The 18,955-nt window shown below is 34.2% G+C and overlaps 1 protein-coding gene across 1 annotated transcript; it reads left to right on the plus strand.

The window, feature by feature from the left end:
• Positions 1–1,885: 1,885 nt before the first annotated feature.
• Positions 1,886–17,871, plus strand: LOC106052914 (heat shock 70 kDa protein 4-like). Its single transcript, XM_056039728.1, has 18 exons — positions 1,886–2,060; positions 4,563–4,686; positions 5,250–5,454; positions 5,876–6,098; positions 6,440–6,573; positions 7,333–7,577; positions 7,969–8,045; positions 8,336–8,487; positions 8,660–8,769; positions 8,895–9,028; positions 9,962–10,191; positions 10,668–10,760; positions 11,822–11,944; positions 12,482–12,607; positions 13,343–13,450; positions 15,265–15,384; positions 16,485–16,646; positions 17,557–17,871. Exons 2-18 carry the CDS (start codon positions 4,580–4,582, stop codon positions 17,734–17,736), a joined length of 2,529 nt encoding a protein of 842 aa, XP_055895703.1. The 5' UTR covers positions 1,886–2,060; positions 4,563–4,579; the 3' UTR covers positions 17,737–17,871.
• The last annotated feature ends 1,084 nt before the right edge of the window (positions 17,872–18,955 follow it).

Raw genomic sequence — 18,955 nt, forward strand, 5'->3', positions numbered from 1 at the left:
GTAAAAAGGCACTTCCATTCTTTCTTCTTCCTGATGCTCCTCGAGGTGTCGGACTAATATGGTTATCATATCAAATCTTTTGTGTGAAAATTGAACATTCTCCAAGATGGTCTTTATTAGTCTTGTCTAAAAAGGCAATACTGGAATGAAAAGAAAAAAAAAGTCATTAACATATAGGCCTACGTATCCATATAGAGTCTTTCAAACTGTCGTAGGCATACAATTAAATATATATATTTGCTGTACTAGAGAGAATCGGCTGCCCAAATAAGTTAAGAAAACTAGTGTCAGCTTTTCACGAAAACATGCAGGGCACCGTTCAGTTTGAAAGTTCTTCCTCCAGGCCATTCTCCATTAAGAGCGGTGTAAAACAAGGATGTGTACTAGCCCCTACACTATTTGGCATCTTCTTCTCAGTCGTACTATCCAGTGCTTTTAAATCCCTGGAAGACGGAATATATATCCATAGCAGATCCGATGGAAGGCTCTTTAACCTGGCACGTCTTAAAGCCAAAACGAAAAGGCGTCGTATATTGATAAGGGAGCTGCTGTTTGCCGATGACGCGGCACTCGTATCTCACTCACAAGGAGGTCTACAGAAGCTAGTGAACGCCTTAGCAGCTGCTTGTCAAGAGTTTAGCCTTACTATAAGTCTCTCCAAGACCGAAATCCTGGCACAAGACGTCGCAGAAATACCTAAGGGAACCACACCCTTTCAGTGGTGCAGGAATTTACCTACTTGGGTTCAACAATTGTCAGTAACCTAGACTTAGACATCGAGCTGACAAAAAGGATAGGAAAAGCTACCACAGCATTGGCAAAACTCTCCAAGCGCGTCTGGGAAAATGGTAAATTGACCACAGCGACCAAAATCCTAGTCTACAACGCCTGTGTTGTGAGCACTCTCCTTTATGGCAGTGAAAGCTGGTCAACATACATGTACCAAGAGCACAGATTGAATAGTTTCCACTTGCGCTGCCTGAGACGCATAATGGGCATCTCTTGGAGGGACCATGTCTCCAATCAGGAAGTTTTGAGATTGGCCAATATGAACAGCATGTATGCTCTCCTGACACAAAGAAGATTACGCTGGCTCGGACATGTCACCCGCATGCCAGATGGTAGAATCCCGAAAGATATCTTATATGCTGAGCTTGTGGAAGGAGTCAGACCCAAGGGCCGCCCAAGACTAACATATAGAGATGTCTGCAAGCGAGACATGAGAGCCTCAGGCATCAGTGAAAGTATGTGGGAAAACATAGCCAAAGACCGGAGTGCATGGAGACAGGCTGTGCGTGCTGGGACAACCCTTGCTGAGAACAAAAGAATTGAAGCGGCTTTAATCAAGAGGGAAAAAAAGAAAGCTGCCCTGTCTGCTAGCCCTAAATCAGAGGCATACACATGTACGAATTGTGGCAAAGTCTGCCGTTCTAGAATTGGCTTGATTAGCCACACCAGATTCTGCCCCGTTTCAAGATTAAGCCAAAACCAGTGACTCACTTGGGCGCATCCATTGCCTTTCGAGACAAAAGGAGCCATATATATATATATATAAATAATCAATATATATCAATAAAGCTTTTTAAAAAAAAAATAGGGCCTACGTGCAGATCTAGGAGAAAGAAAGCGATTTTTTTAAATTTTATTTAGGTACAAAGAATGCTGTTAAAGATACGTCATTAGGCTAATTATTTTCGCAAATCGAATGTTCATAGTTTTCAATAACTTACTGTTTTTCTTTTAAAACAAATACCTAAGAAGATAAACGTTTGCTTTATGTAACGAGTGTATATTTATGGTAAAAGATAAAAAATATAAATAACATTGAATAATTGTCTGGAAAAACCGGGTTTAAATTTAGGAACACTTTTTCTGTTGTCACCGCTAACCTAATTACTAACGGAGGCGTTGTGCTTGTCTACCGATCCTGTTCACGTGTGTTCTAGAAATTTCACACACATCGGTATCAACAATTTTTACTAACCAGCCGGCAGTTTCATTTGATTCGTGCTACGGGAAACATTATTATTCATTGTAAACAACATTGTGATACACTTCATGTAAGTAAAGTCTATAGTGTAATGACAGTATATACTTTAACTTTAACGGTCAAGAGTAGAATCTATTACAGTTTTGAGTTTACAGTCTGAGTACTCTGAGTAGACTAAGTTTTAGTCTGACTTAGACTTATAGACTTAGAGTAGAGTCTAGAAGATAGTGATAAATTTGATAAATGATAATGTCAATAATCATAATGATCATAACTGAGTACTGAGTCAGTGAGTGATAGCGATAGAATCATAGATCATTAGATCTACTGATCTACTCGGCATTAGATCTTTAATCATTATTAATCTTTAATAATTAAAGTCTTAGTTATTCTATCTCTCTATTAATTCTATTATAATTATTATATAATAGTCTAAGAATAGAATTCTTAATTTAAGTCTTAAATTAAGAATACTAAGATTAGTCAATTACTCATTAAAGTCATTAGTTATCATTAGTATACTATAAGTATAGTAGTATTAGTAGTAATAAGTTAGTACTATAGTACTGAATTACTAGTGTAACTATAGAGTAGATCTATCTAGAATAGACTCAGTCAGACTGGAGTTGTAGATCTAACAATCTAACTAAAGTTTACTAAAGTAACTAATAAACTATTAGTTAGTATTAGATGTCTATGATGATGATCTATTCTAATCTAGATATCTGGAATCTGGATTATGTCTAGACTGCTCTAGACTAGACTACACTCTATACTCTATACTATAGAACTTGAATAAATAGAACTATTACTATTCTGGTCTGTAATCACTAGATTATTACAGATCTAATTCTAAACTTAAAACTATTCTAAAGTGACTAAAGGCTAAAGTCAAGTCAAAATTAGAATCATCTTATATTTTATATTAGATCTATAATGAGGTAAATTAATTCAAACATGAGGTAATCTAAATCTAGGACTCTCTAAGTCTAAGTCTAGAATCTAGGGAGTACTCTTCACTCTAGAAGCTTATACTTATAATCTAGATATCTGGAATCTCAATATATACTATATCAACTATATATATAATGGAATTTTTAGATCTAAACGTAAACGTAAATCAGACTTACGACTTTGCTCTCTCGTCAGTAGTAGTCAGATTGATTTAGATCAATATAATATAACTAATCCATTACTCTACATTAGAAGTACATTTTAAGATTAGATTATATTATCATTGATTATGATAAGGATCTAGATCTAACTAGATTAAACTAGATGTAGAAATCTTTGACTTTTGACACATTTTATGTGCTAATTATCATTATTGAATGTGTTTCTGTTAGATAAGATTTTGATAGCTAGATTTAGTGGTATAACATTTCAAGTTGAACAATCATAGAATAAAACATAAATTAATTCTAATTCTAGATTTAAAGATAAAATTAGACTCTAGCTAGACTCTATTGAATCAATCTACTTTTGAACAATTTACTCAATATATAATATTTTATCAAGAATAAAACACAGATCGAGATTTTCTTTTCACTGTTTAGTGTATTTTAATTACTGTGTAGAGTTGCTTCATTAGTTCTAATCTAGATCTTAACTTTGTTTACTCAATATACTATATAGATTTAGTTCTATAATGCAGAGAGATTCTAGCAGACCCAATTGTGGCTATTGCAAACTGGAATTCATTGTAAATCTCTCAAATATTTTTCTATACTAATTTAATTTTTTGATGGTTAAGGTGGAACTACCAGATGTCTAAAATGTTTTGTTTTTTTATAACATTAAACATCTATCATGTCTACTCATATTTGCTTACCACATACAACATATTTTTTAGTGGTTCAACTGATAACTTGTTAATTTCTAGTTAGAAATATTAGATTTTGATCTAATTAATTTAATTTAGTTACTAAAACCAAGTCTATTTACTAGGCCAAAATAATTAGATATTGAGCCTGATAGCTTTTAATAGTATCAGTTAAAACTATTATCTTTTTATCACTTGTGATTATATATATTATATCTATATCAACTAGTCATATTTTTGTCTCTATTTGAATATATCTGTAGACATTGTAAATGTGCTTGACTATTATACATATATGTTGAACTACCTCTAACCCTAAGAAGTAAACATATGGTTCTTAATGAATGACTTTCTTAATGATACAAAGATCATTTATCTGAAATTCTGTTTTTACTTGGTTTTTGAAGCTTAGAAGATTTTGTTTTATTTTTCAGTTAAGCCTAGAATAAAATTTAGGGGATGGAAATATTGTGATAGAATGTTAGATTTATTTTTGGTTATTAGGGTAAATACAGTTCTAAGGAAAGATTTAGCATTGAAGTTTCTTACTAGATCTCAGTGTAATTTTGTGTTAAAAGTCATTTAAAGTTTACATGGTTTATTTAGGGATTTAATTAAGTTAAAACAAATAATTTATTTAGCACCAGTTTCCTTTGTTTATTGGTGAATTTTATCCAAATCTTGGCATACTAATTTATTTATTGTTTTTTTTTTTTTATATTATTAATTTAAAACTAATTTTTATTTCAGATTTCAAATCTCTCATAATGTCTGTGGTGGGTATAGACCTAGGCACATATTCTTGTTACATAGGAGTAGCCAGAGCTGGTGGCATTGAAACTATTGCCAATGAATACAGTGATCGATGTACACCGTGAGTGACACACTTTCTTTTCACTGTATCAAATTTTTTTTTTTTTGGTTAGAATTGACTCGTTAAATATTTGATTTGAATCACAATAAATTTTTATTGTATTTCAATAGTTCTATCTCAGTGTTCTAATCAGACTTCATACTAACAGTAAGAGTTCAAAGAGTTAGCTTTCTTATAAATGTTTAAATTATCCATCAACTTTTTTCTGATTATTAGAAGTAAACACAATTTAAAAATGTCTGTCTCTAGGTCCTTTAGTTCAAAGAAATAGCTTTCTTATAAATGTTTAAATTATCCATCAACTTTTTTTCTGATTATTAGAAGTAAACACAATTTAAAAATGTCTGTCTCTAGGTCCTTTAGTTCAAAGAAATAGCTTTCTTATAAATGTTTAAATTATCCATCAACTTTTTTCTGATTATTAGAAGTAAACACAATTTAAAAATCTCTGTCTTTAGGTCCTTTAGTTCAAAGAAATAGCTTTCTTATAAATGTTTAAATTATCCATCAACTTTTTTTCTGATTATTAGAAGTAAACACAATTTAAAAATCTCTGTCTTTAGGTCCTACGTGTCACTTGGAGATAAGTCTCGGGTGATTGGTGTAGCTGCGAAACAACAGGCAGTCACAAATTTCAAAAATACCATTTGCGGTTTCAAAAGAGTTCTGGGACGCAAATTTGATGACCCTGTGGTACAGACAGAGATTCTGAAAAGTTTTAAACCCAATTCTGTGGCAAAAGACAGCAAAGGAGATGTCACATTTCAGGTAATGGTAATGGTTCTGTTCCGCTAGTTAGTGGCGTAGCTAGAAATTTGCAATCCTTTGGGGGGGGGGGGGGCTTAACCTCTTTGGGGGCCCCTGCATTTTGTGTAATAATTAATATTTAATGTAAAAAAAACAGTCATTTGGGGGCCCGGTGGTTTTCCGAATTCTCCCTCTCCCCACCCTAGCTACACCTCTGTCTTTCATACCCATAGACTTAGTCTTGTGGTTGTTTTTACTTTTCTTGCTTTCAAACTCCTGGATCTAAAACTAATTTAATATTGAATTCAATGGCATGTTAGGAACAAAGAGTCTAGTAATTAATAGAATTAGTGTAAAAACTTTTTATTGCTGTTATAGTTTCAACCTTCTTCAGTCACTGTTTTAGTAAGCACACTAACACTTGTTGATGTTTGTAATGTAGATGAATTACCTCGGTGAAAACCAAGAGTTCAGTGCCACACAGTTGACCAGCATGCTACTTAACAAACTGAAATTTACAGCGGAGGCTAACCTGAAAACTAAAGTAGTCGACGTCGTCGTCTCTGTCCCAGCATTCTACACTGACATTGAGAGGAGGGCGTTGTTGGATGCATGTCAGATGTCTGGTTTGAACTGTCTCAGGATTTTAAATGATACAACTGCTGGTACGTTCTTTTAGCAATGTGGAAATGTATGTTTTATTAATTTATATATATATTTCTTTAAAATTAATATTAATATTGACAAAGACATTGAATGGTAGGCTTTTAAAAAAACTTCAATTCAAAGCATCTATATAATTTCAGCATTTTTTAATTCTTTTTTTTTTTTTATTTCAAGTCTAAAACTTGTAAATGAAAAACCTTGTAGGACATAGTGTAGATTTTATTTTGTTCTACAATCTTTCCAAAGTTCTGAATAGAACTCCCACCTTCTCAGTCTATGTGTCTAGCAATGAATTAAGTGCTCATGCAAATAATGTTTGATTTTGATTGGATTGTTTCAGTTGCACTGGCCTATGGAATATACAAAACAGATCTGCCAGCCGAAACAGAAAAACCTCGTAATATTGTGTTTGTTGACTTTGGGCATTCATCACTTCAAGTGTCTGCCTGTGCTTTTAACAAAGGGAAACTTAAGGTAATCAGAAAATCATTCATTCTCAAGTCAGTTTTTTTTACTTATCCATCTGTTTTTATCTGGTTAGTGTCCCTCTGTATTTTGCTAGCTGGGTGTCATAATAAATTCTATGTTTTCTTTTCCTTTATCCCAAACTTCTGCTGTTCTGTGCTGATAAGGTTTGGATTAAAAATAGTTTTTTTTTTTTTTTTTTTTGTTTTTATTTTGGGTGTCGTGCATAAAATTGAAAATTGATGAGGCATCAACCTTATTTTTTTTTTTGGTGGCTAAATAAAGTAAGTTATAACTTTTATATATTGCTACTTTCATGCTTATAGCATGCTCAGAGCACTATGGTCCAATCTCATTTGTGGACCAGTTGGGGGGATGGGGTATCTGGAAGAAGGTTTTCAGTGCTACCTTTAGGCGCTCAGTAAACACAACTCTGCTCGAGTCGGGTGTCAAACCTCAAGCCCCCTTCATAAGTAACAAAGCCAGTTCAAGCGTACTTAACCTCTCAGCCATGCTTCCCAGGCTACCTTTGCTTGTTGTTCTTAGTATGTCACAAATTTTTGCTTTCTGCTTTTCGATCTTCTCAATTCATCCGCCCTGGTCTAATATTTGATATAAAAAGATTTGGTCTCTTTTTAGCCTTGCGATTGTTTCAGTGATAATTTTTTTGATGCCGTTGGAGCTACGACTTTTGTTTCCTAGTCATTGCCTCTGCCATATAACTCAGTTTTCCTATTTCATTATTCATGAGTACTTGTTTCTCTTCAGGTTTTAGCAACCGCCTTTGACAACCAGCTTGGTGGCAGAGATTTAGATGAGCTCATCGTCAACTACATGTGTGAAGAGTTTAAGAAACATTACAAGATTGACCCAAAGACTAAAGCCAAGGCCTACATTCGACTGGCCCAAGAGTGTGAGAAGCTGAAGAAGCTAATGAGTGCTAATGTCCAGCCCATTCCTTTGAATATTGAATGTTTCATGGAGGACAAAGATGTGCACAGCAGCATGGACAGGTACTAGTTATACTCAATACAAGCAGTGATAAATTGATAATAAGCACTAATTTCTAGTAGACAAAGATTGTATGCTTGTGAAACAGGATCACAGTTCTAGCTATTGCGGTTAGCTCTTTCTCTCCGTAATTATTTTTCCACATTTTGCCGGAATTCTTCATTTTGCTCTTTACTATTTCACTACCCTGTTATAATAATGTTTATAATATTTAACATTAATTTAATAAGGTCAAATCGATGATATTATCTTCAATTAGGCGAGAAAGAGTTAAATTATGGCACTGAGTTAGTGCCAGTTAACTAATGCAGTGTTGCCAACCTTAAAGATGATCTTTTTTTAATCAATATTTATTTATTCATTTTTATGTATTGTTTGTTGTTTTGTTTTTAGAGCCCAGTTTGAAGAGTTGGCAGCTCCCTTATTCCAAAGATTAGAAGACACATTGCAGGCTGTACTGGATAGCGCAAGTATGTCATTGTTTGATCAATTATTTCAAAAGTTGTTTTTAATAATTTGTCAGTGAGAGATACTTAATGAGTATTTTTGGTTTCATACATTGATAGAATGTTTACTAGTGTACCTGTATCTAGTTAAGAATATATGCCAGTATCTAGTTATTAAGCTTTCAAGAAGTATATTAAAATTGACAATTAAAAGGGTTAAGTAGTTAAAATTTTACTTTTTTATTATTTTTGTTTTGGTGTATGCCATAAGGTGTTTTGATTAAAACATAAAATCAACTTTTTTTCATCCCCAGAATTAAAACCATCAGACGTGGCTGCAGTTGAAATTATTGGTGGATCATCTCGTGTACCAGCATTTAAATCTATAGTTCAGAAAGTCTTTAGCAAAGAGCCCAGTACCACCCTTAATGCTGATGAGGCAGTCGCACGTGGGTGTGCTTTAATGGTAAGCATAGCAGACAAACACATGATGAAACACCTTCAATAGCAAAATAAAACTGTAACATAAACATCTTTACATATGATAGAAGTAAAACTATGACTTAAACACTATTAAACTCGATAGAATGAAACTTCATTGTTTCGTTGAGGTAACATTTGCACATTTCTCTTTCCAGTGTGCCATCCTTTCACCTACATTCCGAGTTAGAGATTTTAACATCACTGACACCCAGCCCTTCCCCATAACTCTGTACTGGCAACCTCAAGGACAGATGGACGAGGACAGGTTAGTTTTCAACATGTACTAGTTAAATAGAAACATTAAGTCCAACATAATTTTTCTATCACCTTGTATTTTCTGTGATGTGTGTTATGGGCTGAATGTTTTCATTTTTTACCTTTCATCCACAGTTCCCTGGAAGTGTTCCCACGATTTCATGCAGTCCCATTTTCAAAAATGTTGACTTTCTTCCGTAAAGAACCATTTACCTTGACAGCTTCCTATTCACCCAACAGTGGTGTCCCTTATCCTAATCTTGAAATTGGTAAGTTTTTTTTTTTTTTATTATTTAAAAAAAAAAAAGGAAATTAATGGTTTTCAAATTTTTTTTGAACTAAACTTTTAAAACTCTTACCAGAAAATGTCCAATTGATTAATTTCACCACCTTGCACTTGCAAAACACATCTTGTTTCATTGTATTTTTTTGTTGTTCTTTGTTGGCATTTTTCTCTTTTGTCCCAGATAATGTTATTGACATGTTAACCAATTATTAACGGACAAAGAATAAGATGCAAAAAAAAAAAATAAAGAGAATAATCTAGAATAATATTGTATTATTAATTTGTCTAGTCATGGCTAAGAGCCTTGTCTAGAGATGTTGATATTATTTAGAATGGGTCAACAGTCATATTTAGTGTTGACTTAAAAATCATGATTTTTCTGTATAGATGTTTATAGTTGACTTAAGCTAGTAAAAAAATGTTTTAAAGAAATTGAGATTTAAAATAAAAAAAGCTCTATGTAGTTGACTGCATCTAAAAATGTCAGGGTTATGATTTTCATATCAAGCTGTTCATAGTTGATCTAAAATATTCTAGAATGTTCATATATTAAGATTTCAACTTAAGCTATATGTAGTATACTTTGGCTATTTATAGTTTACTTAAAGCCTGTCCAGGAGTGTCAAGGTCATGATAATCCAATATAATTGTTTATAGTGAAATGATCTAGAATGTTCTAAAAATGATTTTGAAAATTATTTTTAGTTGACCTGACGGTAAAATTTTCTGTTGCTGTTGTGTATATGGCATCTGCAATTCGAGACTCTTCCTTTATGGTCTCTCTCCATGTGGATCCATCCAGTGCCACTTTTTTCTCATCATATTCAACAATGCATGATTGAATCATATCATTAGAATAAATATACTTGATTTAAAAAAAATGGTGTTATGCTAAGCTAATGTTATCATTTTCCAGGAACATTTAAGATCAACAATGTCGCACCCCAAGCAACCGGTGAGAGCTCTAAAGTGAAGGTAAAGGTCAGGATCAACACCCATGGTATCTTCACGATCGTCTCTGCCAGTATGTATGAGAAGTATGAAGGCTCTGATGATACAGACGATGTGAAGGACAGCATGGAAGTGGACGAAGATGGTAAAAAGAAAGAAAACAGTTCAGCGCCAGACTCAGTCAATGGTGAACAGGTAATGGACTCCTCTGAGATTTCATAGCTGAGATGTTCAGATTGTTATGATTGAGATGTTCAGATTGTCATAGTTGAGATGTTCAGATTGTCATAGTTGAGATGTTCAGATTGTCATAGTTGAGATGTTCAGATTGTCATAGTTGAGATGTTCAGATTGTCATAGTTTTCTACTCTACATCTCAGAACTGTGTCACATTCAAGTTAAAATGTTAGTTTGTGACAATCATGTGTACATAGACTCAGCTTCACATTGAAGTTAGTGGATGACTATTATGTGTACATAGACTCAAAGCACAAATCTTTGGCCATATTGTTATTTAGCTTGGATGTACTTGATATATTTAAAAAAACAACTTACTTTTAAAAAAAGATTCTAAACTAGAAAGATGATTCTCTATACAGTTTGGTGTAGTGGGCTAATTCTAAAGACACATTTCCTTATGGATAATAAAGATTTCTGTTCTTCTTATTCAGCCCAGTCCTACAGAGATGGATCAGTCGTCATCCGGTGAGCAACAAAATACTGAAGACAGTCAAGAAACGACAGACAAAACTGGAGATAACCCAGTAAGTCTTTCATGTCTTATAGTAGCCTGTTAATATGTTGAACTGAAAGACAAAATGTGTGTGTTTGAAGCTTGTAAAAAATACTGGCCGGATTTTTGTTGTTTTGACATTAGCTAGAACTCAGTTCATTTCACAGTTGATAATTTTGTTTTTCCAGTTTTGTAACTGAAATCTCTAACTAGTTTATTCTTGTTTCAATTGACACTTTCAATATTTGTTTCTTTAATAATGTTTTAGTAATTGAGCTAATCCACTGTGGATTTTTTTATTTGTCATTAAATAATAATATACCTTCCAGTGGATTACCAGTATATTAAAAAAAAGTATCAAAGATGTTTCATAAACATATTAAGTACTCATTGAAGGGTAACAGAAGGAAGAATTCAAACATTTCTATTTCAATGCAAAATACAAATGAAAATATTGTGACAAAAATTAAACCTGGATTAGAATTAATTTTAAACTTTTGGATAGATGATCTGCGGTGGATGAGTTTAAAAAAAACAAAACATTTGTAGATTGGTAAGAACAACTTGGATGGGATTAAAAAATTTTGTCACAACAATTAATTACCCTTTCTTATTCTTCGCATAGCTTATGTTTTAAAATGTTTTAGTAGGTGCTAGTTCTTGTTCTTCTTTTCAGCTTCTTTTCCTTATTCTAAATTTTACTTCCTACTTTTGGTCTGCTACTAAAACATTTTAATGAAGAAAAAAAAAACAAGAAAAAGAAAAAAAAATGTTTTTTGGGGGGCGGGGAAAAAGGAAGACAACTGGAGTAAGAAACAAAATTCCCTTGCATGAAAGCTGAAAAGAAATTAGCTGCCGTCTTGAAACCAGATGTAATTACTTGACCTTTACTACCAGTATGCCAATCATCATGTGAATGGCCGCACACACAAGTCTTCTCGTGACACGTTGCATTACAACCACCATTACACTCAGGACTCCCGGGAGAGCTGGTATCTTCATGGGACTATGCATGGGACTCTGGGCTTCAAGGAGAAAATGAAGAAGAGAAAGTTGCTGGAGATAAAAACTTTTTTAACTTTCCTTCTTCAGGAAAACAACAAGAAACCAGGCAACAAAAAGAACAAGAAAACAGTCAAGTCCATCGACCTTCCCATTGAATCCCATGTCCACCAACTTACAAAAGAGCAGTTGAATCTCCTGATGGAGAAAGAAGTAAGTACATTTTAGAAAAAGTTTAAATAGTACATTTTAGAATAGGTCAAATATTTCTCAATTCAATCAGTGGGGCATCGCACACATTTTTGCATCAAATATCTCTTTATAATCAGAGGGCGAAATTGAAATTTTTTTTTATTAAATTTTTTTATTTAGTCAGAGGGAGAACTTTTGCTTCAAATATTTCTCAAATTAGTTGGTGGGAGAACATGTCGCTTTTTGCATCAAATAAATCTTCATTCAGTCAGCGGGAGAACATAAAACTTTAAAGAAAATAAAATCTTAGAAGTACAGCTTGAAACTTTTTCTAGGAAATTTTGTGTATAAAAAAGGTAATTGCTCTGTAAACTCTGTCTCCACTGAGTAGTGCAGGTAAAAATTTCATGAATAAATTTTTAAAAATTATTTCAGACACTACAATTGTTTGTTCAATCTAATATATCTTATGTGTACAATGGCTTTATAAACTCTTTTTGGGTAAGAGTTTGGAGATTGTATTATGAATAATGTTGTATTGTATTTATTTTTCTTTAGAATCAAATGGTGATGCAAGACAGATTAGAGAAAGAGAGAGCAGACGCCAAGAACGCAGTGGAAGAATATGTGTATGAGATGAGAGAAAAATTGTTTACAGTTTATGAACCTTTTATCACAGAAGATGTAAGTTTTAGAAATGGTTTAGTCTTTCAGGACATTATTTCCCTTGTCAGTTACACATTTGAAAACAATCTGGCTGATGTCAATACCAGGCTTATACATAATAAGAACCTGATGTCACCCACGACCATCCAAAATAACGTGGTGGCGAGTTTCTCATATTGAGATAATTAAAATAATCTCATGACCTCTCCGAGGAAGGTCATTTTTATTTCATGCTAGTTAACCTGGTTTTCTTGTTCAAGACTTAAAAAGTTTAACTGACGCAGAGGTCATAGTGGATGGAATTATGTGAGAATGGCCAGATCAATGCCTTTAATTCACTGGCCATTTCCAATCATCTTTTCTGATCTACAGTTACGTTATATTTGCTGAAATTGATTTGTTTCATCTGTATTTTAATAGGATCTAATGCTAAAACTAAGATTTTTTGTTTTACAATTTTATCATTTTTTTAAATTATAATTTCAGGGTAATGTTATGTTTGAAATTCTTTCACTTTTTGATTGTTCTAAAATAAAAAACAAACTAACAATCTTTTTTATAAACAGTTGGAGTATCTAAGTAAATAGGGAGATGCTGCATTTGGGGGGAGGGGGGGTATTCTAAGTAAGCATTATGACTCAGCGGCAGAGCTTAGAAGTTAAGTGCTGTGCTACTCAATTACCTTGTTATTCATCCAACATTCTGCTTGTAGATCATGTCCACCAGACGGCTAATACTTTGTGTGTGTTTCAGGACCGCAGCCAATTTTCTCTCAGGCTAGAAGATACTGAGAACTGGTTGTACGAGGAAGGGGAAGACCAGCACAAGCAAGTTTACATTGACAAGTTGATGGACCTCAAGGTGAGGGTCACTTCTGCCAGTGTAGCAAACATTTAGAGCGACAATTAAGTGTGTGTTTGTGTGGGGGGGGGGCGCTCATTTATGTGGTCATATATTCTGACATTAGTTGGGATGTGGGAAGCGTGGTCGAGAGGCTAAGTGCGCTTGAACTTGGCTTGGCTACCTAGAAGGGGGCTCGAGGTTCGACACACGACTCTGGCAGAGTTGTGTTTACTGAGTGCCTAAAGGCAGCACAGAAAACCAACTCCTAGATACCCCCTCCCCCCCACTGGTCCACAGATGAGATTGGACCAAAAGCGCTCTGAGCATGCTATAAGCATGAAAGTAGCGCTATATAAAAGCTATAATAATAATAATAATGTGGGAACAGGTTCCATTATCACACTCCTTGTTCCAATTTAAAAAATTATAAGCAGATTTTTTTTTTTTAAGTAATGAAACATGAAGTAATACATTGAAATATATATTGTTTGCTTTCAATAACTTTAGAACAGGAGGAAAAAATGATCCATTTGTGGCCTTATACAATGCATTTATTTGTAAATTATTTTATACATTCATTGGAGAAACAAACTGAAAAAAAAGCTATACTGGTATATATATCTGGTTCTCATTCAATAAAATCTAGCTAAGTCTATTTTCTTGTTCTGTATGGGATGGCTAGAGCTCTGGTACAAAAGTCTAAATACTGGTATATATATCTGGTTCTCATTCAATAAAATCTAGCTAAGTCTATTTTCTTGTTCTGTATGGGATGGCTAGAGCTCTGGTACAAAAGTCTAAGTACTGGTATATATATCTGGTTCTCATTCAATAAAATCTAGCTAAGTCTATTTTCTTGTTCTGTATGGGATGGCTAGAGCTCTGGTACAAAAGTCTAAGTACTGGTATATATATCTGGTTCTCATTCAATAAAATCTAGCTAAGTCTATTTTCTTGTTCTGTATGGGATGGCTAGAGCTCTGGTACAAAAGTCTAAGTGCTGGTATATATATCTGGTTCTCATTCAATAAAATCTAGCTAAGTCTATTTTCTTGTTCTGTATGGGATGGCTAGAGCTCTGGTACAAAAGTCTAAGTACTGGTATATATATCTGGTTCTCATTCAATAAAATCTAGCTAAGTCTATTTTCTTGTTCTGTATGGGATGGCTAGAGCTCTGGTACAAAAGTCTAAGTACTGGTATATATATCTGGTTCTCATTCAATAAAATCTAGCTAAGTCTATTTTCTTGTTCTGTATGGGATGGCTAGAGCTCTGGTACAAAAGTCTAAGTGCTGGTATATATATCTGGTTCTCATTCAATAAAATCTAGCTAAGTCTATTTTCTTGTTCTGTATGGGATGGCTAGAGCTCTGGTACAAAAGTCTAAATACTGGTATATATATCTGGTTCTCATTCAATAAAATCTAGCTAAGTCTATTTTCTTGTTCTGTATGGGATGGCTAGAGCTCTGGTACAAAAGTCTAAGTACTGGTATATATATCTGGTTCTCATTCAATAAAATCTAGCTAAGTCTATTTTCTTGTTCTGTATGGGATGGCTAGAGCTCTGGTACAAAAGTCTAAGTGCTGGTATATATATCTGGTTCTCATTCAATAAAATCTAGCTAAGTCTATTTTCTTGTTCTGTATGGGATGGCTAGAGCTCTGGTACAAAAGTCCTAAGTGTTGGTAATTTTCTGTTGAACGAAACAGTGTTAACTGTAAGCACTACAATACTATCAAACTAGGAGTGAATGTCAAAGTGACAGATTATTGGGGTCAAAGTTTTGAACTGTTTCCTACAACTCAACACCTTCATTTCATATTTCAGAAATTGGGTCAACCAGTAGTGGACAGAAACAGAGAGGCCCAGGAATGGCCAGTGGCTAGAGATGAGATGGGATCAACTGTACAACAGATTAAGAAATTCTTGGACCAGTGGGCACAAAAGGTTAGTTCTATTGTCCTAGTGCAGCGGTTCTCAACCTTTTAAGCTCGGCGACCCCTTTTTACAATCCCCCACTCTGCCGCGACCCCAACCCACCCTCACACATACAGCAATAGAAGAGTAGACAATAACATTCCACATTTTGATGGTCTTAGGCCACCCCTGGTAAATTGTCAATCGACCCCCCAAAGGGGTCGCGACCCACAGGTTGAGAACCCCTGTCCTAGTGCGTCTCAATTTACTCATGTACAATAGATCTGTTTCAGTCTCCTTCTCGTTACTGTAAATCTGATTTACACTTTGAAAACTAAACTTAACACTGTATACCTTCATGTTAACTTTAAAAAGTCATAGAGTTCAGAGTTCATGAGATAAAAACCATTAAGTTGATATCATTTAACACTTTCTCTCCGTAATTATTTACCACATTCTGGTGGAATCGTCGCTGTTAGCGTCATTTACGAGAGAAAGAGTTAAAGTTATTCTATTGAAATTTAATAAATTCTATTTTAATGTAGCCCTATGTTGAGCTGACCCTTTTGGAAAATACACTTAAATTCTTTTATTTTTCTTAATTTTAAGAAAAATATAACAAAAACATTGGAAGACAATGAATATAAAATAAAAGTCAGCTTTAAAAAAAAAAATCTTATCTCTTTAATAATCAAGAATAATTAATTCTTTCAAGGGTTAACATCTACACACTGCATTATCTCACCATAGAGAACTTGGGTTCATTTGTAAACATGATTTAATGAATTAATGGTAGTCAATGACAATGTGTATTCATCATCATCATCATCAAACTCCATTTGAGTGAGGGCTTGAGAGGCTCAAATCGTCTCTTGCAAAAGCCCTGCACAGAAACCCTGCTGTTTTGCGTAGTGCAGAAATGTCCCCATACAGGTCGAGAATTTTTGGTTTCCCAGACCTGTCGAGATGGAGATCAGTAAGTCTGGGGCAGTCAAACAGAATATGAGGCACGGTTTCCTCTTCCTCCCTGCAGCGGGGGCACTGTGTATTAAATTTACTTCATAGTTAGAGTTAAAATCCAGTATTTAATGAGTTTCCTACTAACAAAATGTAATTGTGTGTGTGTCCAGGATGAGAAATACGATCATATAGAAAAGGCAGACGTAGATAAAGTGGAGAAATTGTTGACTGAGAAGTCGAACTGGTTTGGTCAGCGCCTGACACAGATGGCTCAGCTTAAACCTCACGAGAACCCAGTGGTGCTAGCGGCTCAAGTCAGGGCCGAGAAACAGGTGGGTAAAATAGACGGGAATGTTTCTGAAATCTAAGTGGTACAAGAATTTTAAAGATCAGGCTTTAACTGTCCCTTAGCTTGTTGGACTGTTTGGGCACCACATGATCTGTTGACCATCACTCTCCATTCCTCTCTGTCTTCTTGCTGGGATTAGAGTCCATTAGAGTTGTATTCTCATTTACTTTGTCCATCACTCCTTCTTTTCCCTGGTACTTGACAAGCCCTAAGGATCTCATTATATGGCCATAAATTGCGTTTTTTTAAACACTGTCAGAAGGTCATCATGGGGTCAAATCGCTGTGGATTCAGATATCTACTTTTGTAATGTGATGCTTAGAATGCTATAAAGAGGTTGCCAGCCCAACAGTTTACATCTTTACAATTTTGCCATTCAGAGGCTCTATATGAATCCTTTAATTCTTTGTCTTTATGATAAAGTATTGGGTTGGCAAGCTACATCAATTTTTAAAATCATTCTAGGAATAAAAAAAAAAGTAAATCTTTGGAGTTAAATAAGAATCAATCCCTTTCCAAACCTGACAGTTTTTTTTAAATCGAAATATTATATATAATATAATAAGGCCTGTCTTTGAGTCCAAAGATTAATACATGGCTATACAGCCCCAGGTGTGACCTACATATTTTGCCACATCCAGGGCAAGCAAAACCATTGTCTGCCACTTTTTTATGTGGCTGTGGAACCCTATTTTTGAGAGACACTCCTGTCCACAAATATCGCAGGTTAAGGTGGCTTTCGCATAGGTAGTTTTTTTTTTTACTGTCCATAGCTTTCTTGGTCTCTGTCTTTCCTTCTTGTGTATTCTAGGGCTATGTCTTCCCAATGGTCAGTATATATATATATATACTTTATATATATGTACTTTTATTTGTTAACTGTTTGTTTTCAGATCTTAGAAAATGTCTGTCATCCAATTATGAACAAAGCCAAACCCAAGGTAGATCCACCCAAAGAAGAGAAGAAAGACAAAAGTAGCAACAAGGCCGAGGGAGACCAAAACAACAGCAAAGAAGGAAGCACTCCACAGCAAGCTAGCAAAGAACCAGAACAAGAGATGGATGTGGATTAACTCTGGGCATTTCAATGGATGTGGATCAATGTGGACATTGTTTGAAGCTAAATTATTTCCTTCACGTTACTCATCTTGTGTTATTATTTGATTGTTTAAAAATTTTTTAAAATAATAAACCATTTTAGTCTGTTTTTTTTTTTTTTTTTTCCATTTGATTTGTATGTTGTTTTTGTTTTCCATTGAAGGATTATAAGTCTTGGGATCTCTGGTGCATGTTTCCAAGACAATGGATGTTACATACATGTTTTTTACATGAAACTTATCATTGGTATATACATAGTGTAATTAGTTGGCAAACTTCATCAGGGGATTACAGACATTAAGAAATGATTGACCTCCCTTGCACTGAAGCCCACATATCATTTTCTGTGAAAATATTATCTTGTGGCATATTAAGTCTTAATAAATCTTGATAGATAGATAATTGGCTTTAACCTAAAATTGTGAATTGGCCATGTTCTTGAATTCCATGATATTGCAGGTTTGCATTGGATGAAATGTGTATCAGTAATAATAAGGGTTAGGGTTTATATTCAGTCAAATAATCTTCGTAGATGTATAATTATGTTAATTGTACTGGCAATGTTCTAGAATTGCGTGAAGTGGCAGGTTTGCACTTGCAGTGGCTGGAATGCATGTTGTAATTAGTGATGCAATGACTCCCTTTGAAATAATTTGGTTTGAGATAGGTGAGGAACTTTTGGAATATTGAAGTCTGAAGGAGTTCTACAGTCAAGAAATATTTCAGTCAACTGTGAAACATAATTAATGTGTTGAGAAAGAAAAAGGAATCTGTTGAAAGTTGAAACTTATTTGGTTCAAGAGTAGGTGGTTAGAAAGCAATGATTTGTTAAAAACCAATTTGAGATGGAATCAGATTATTTCCTGCTTGAGAAACCACTTGGTTAGAGAGTAGGTGTTAGTTGTGAAATAAAATAAATTGTTGGCACAGGTTTGGTCAGAGTGCTTAGAAATAGACACTTCCCTTTTAACAAACTGGTTCGAGAGTATTAAGTTCATTGTTATGTTTAATGAACTCACTTGATTAGTGCACTTCTTTGTTTTCTTAATGAACCATTTGGGATAGAGAGTAGAAGCAAATGTTCTGTTCTGATGGAGCTAATTTATTTAGGAAGTCATTGTACTGAAGATGGTCTTCATTGAATAAAATGTTTAGTTATTGAAGTCGTTTTGTATTTTATAATTGTGTGTAATT

The sequence above is a fragment of the Biomphalaria glabrata genome, chromosome 8, assembly GCF_947242115.1.
Source record: "Biomphalaria glabrata chromosome 8, xgBioGlab47.1, whole genome shotgun sequence".
Lineage (NCBI taxonomy): Eukaryota > Metazoa > Mollusca > Gastropoda > Planorbidae > Biomphalaria > Biomphalaria glabrata.

What these genes read in the sequence shown, in the direction of transcription:
- LOC106052914 (XM_056039728.1), top strand. Translation starts at nt 4,580, where the DNA reads ATGTCTGTGGTGGGTATAGACCTAGGCACATATTCTTGTTACATAGGA. An exon ending in GTGCACAGCAGCATGGACAG is followed by an intron (nt 7,578 to 7,968) that starts GTACTAGTTATA and finishes TTTTGTTTTTAG; the next exon opens with AGCCCAGTTTGAAGAGTTGG. An exon ending in AACCTTTTATCACAGAAGAT is followed by an intron (nt 12,608 to 13,342) that starts GTAAGTTTTAGA and finishes TGTGTGTTTCAG; the next exon opens with GACCGCAGCCAATTTTCTCT.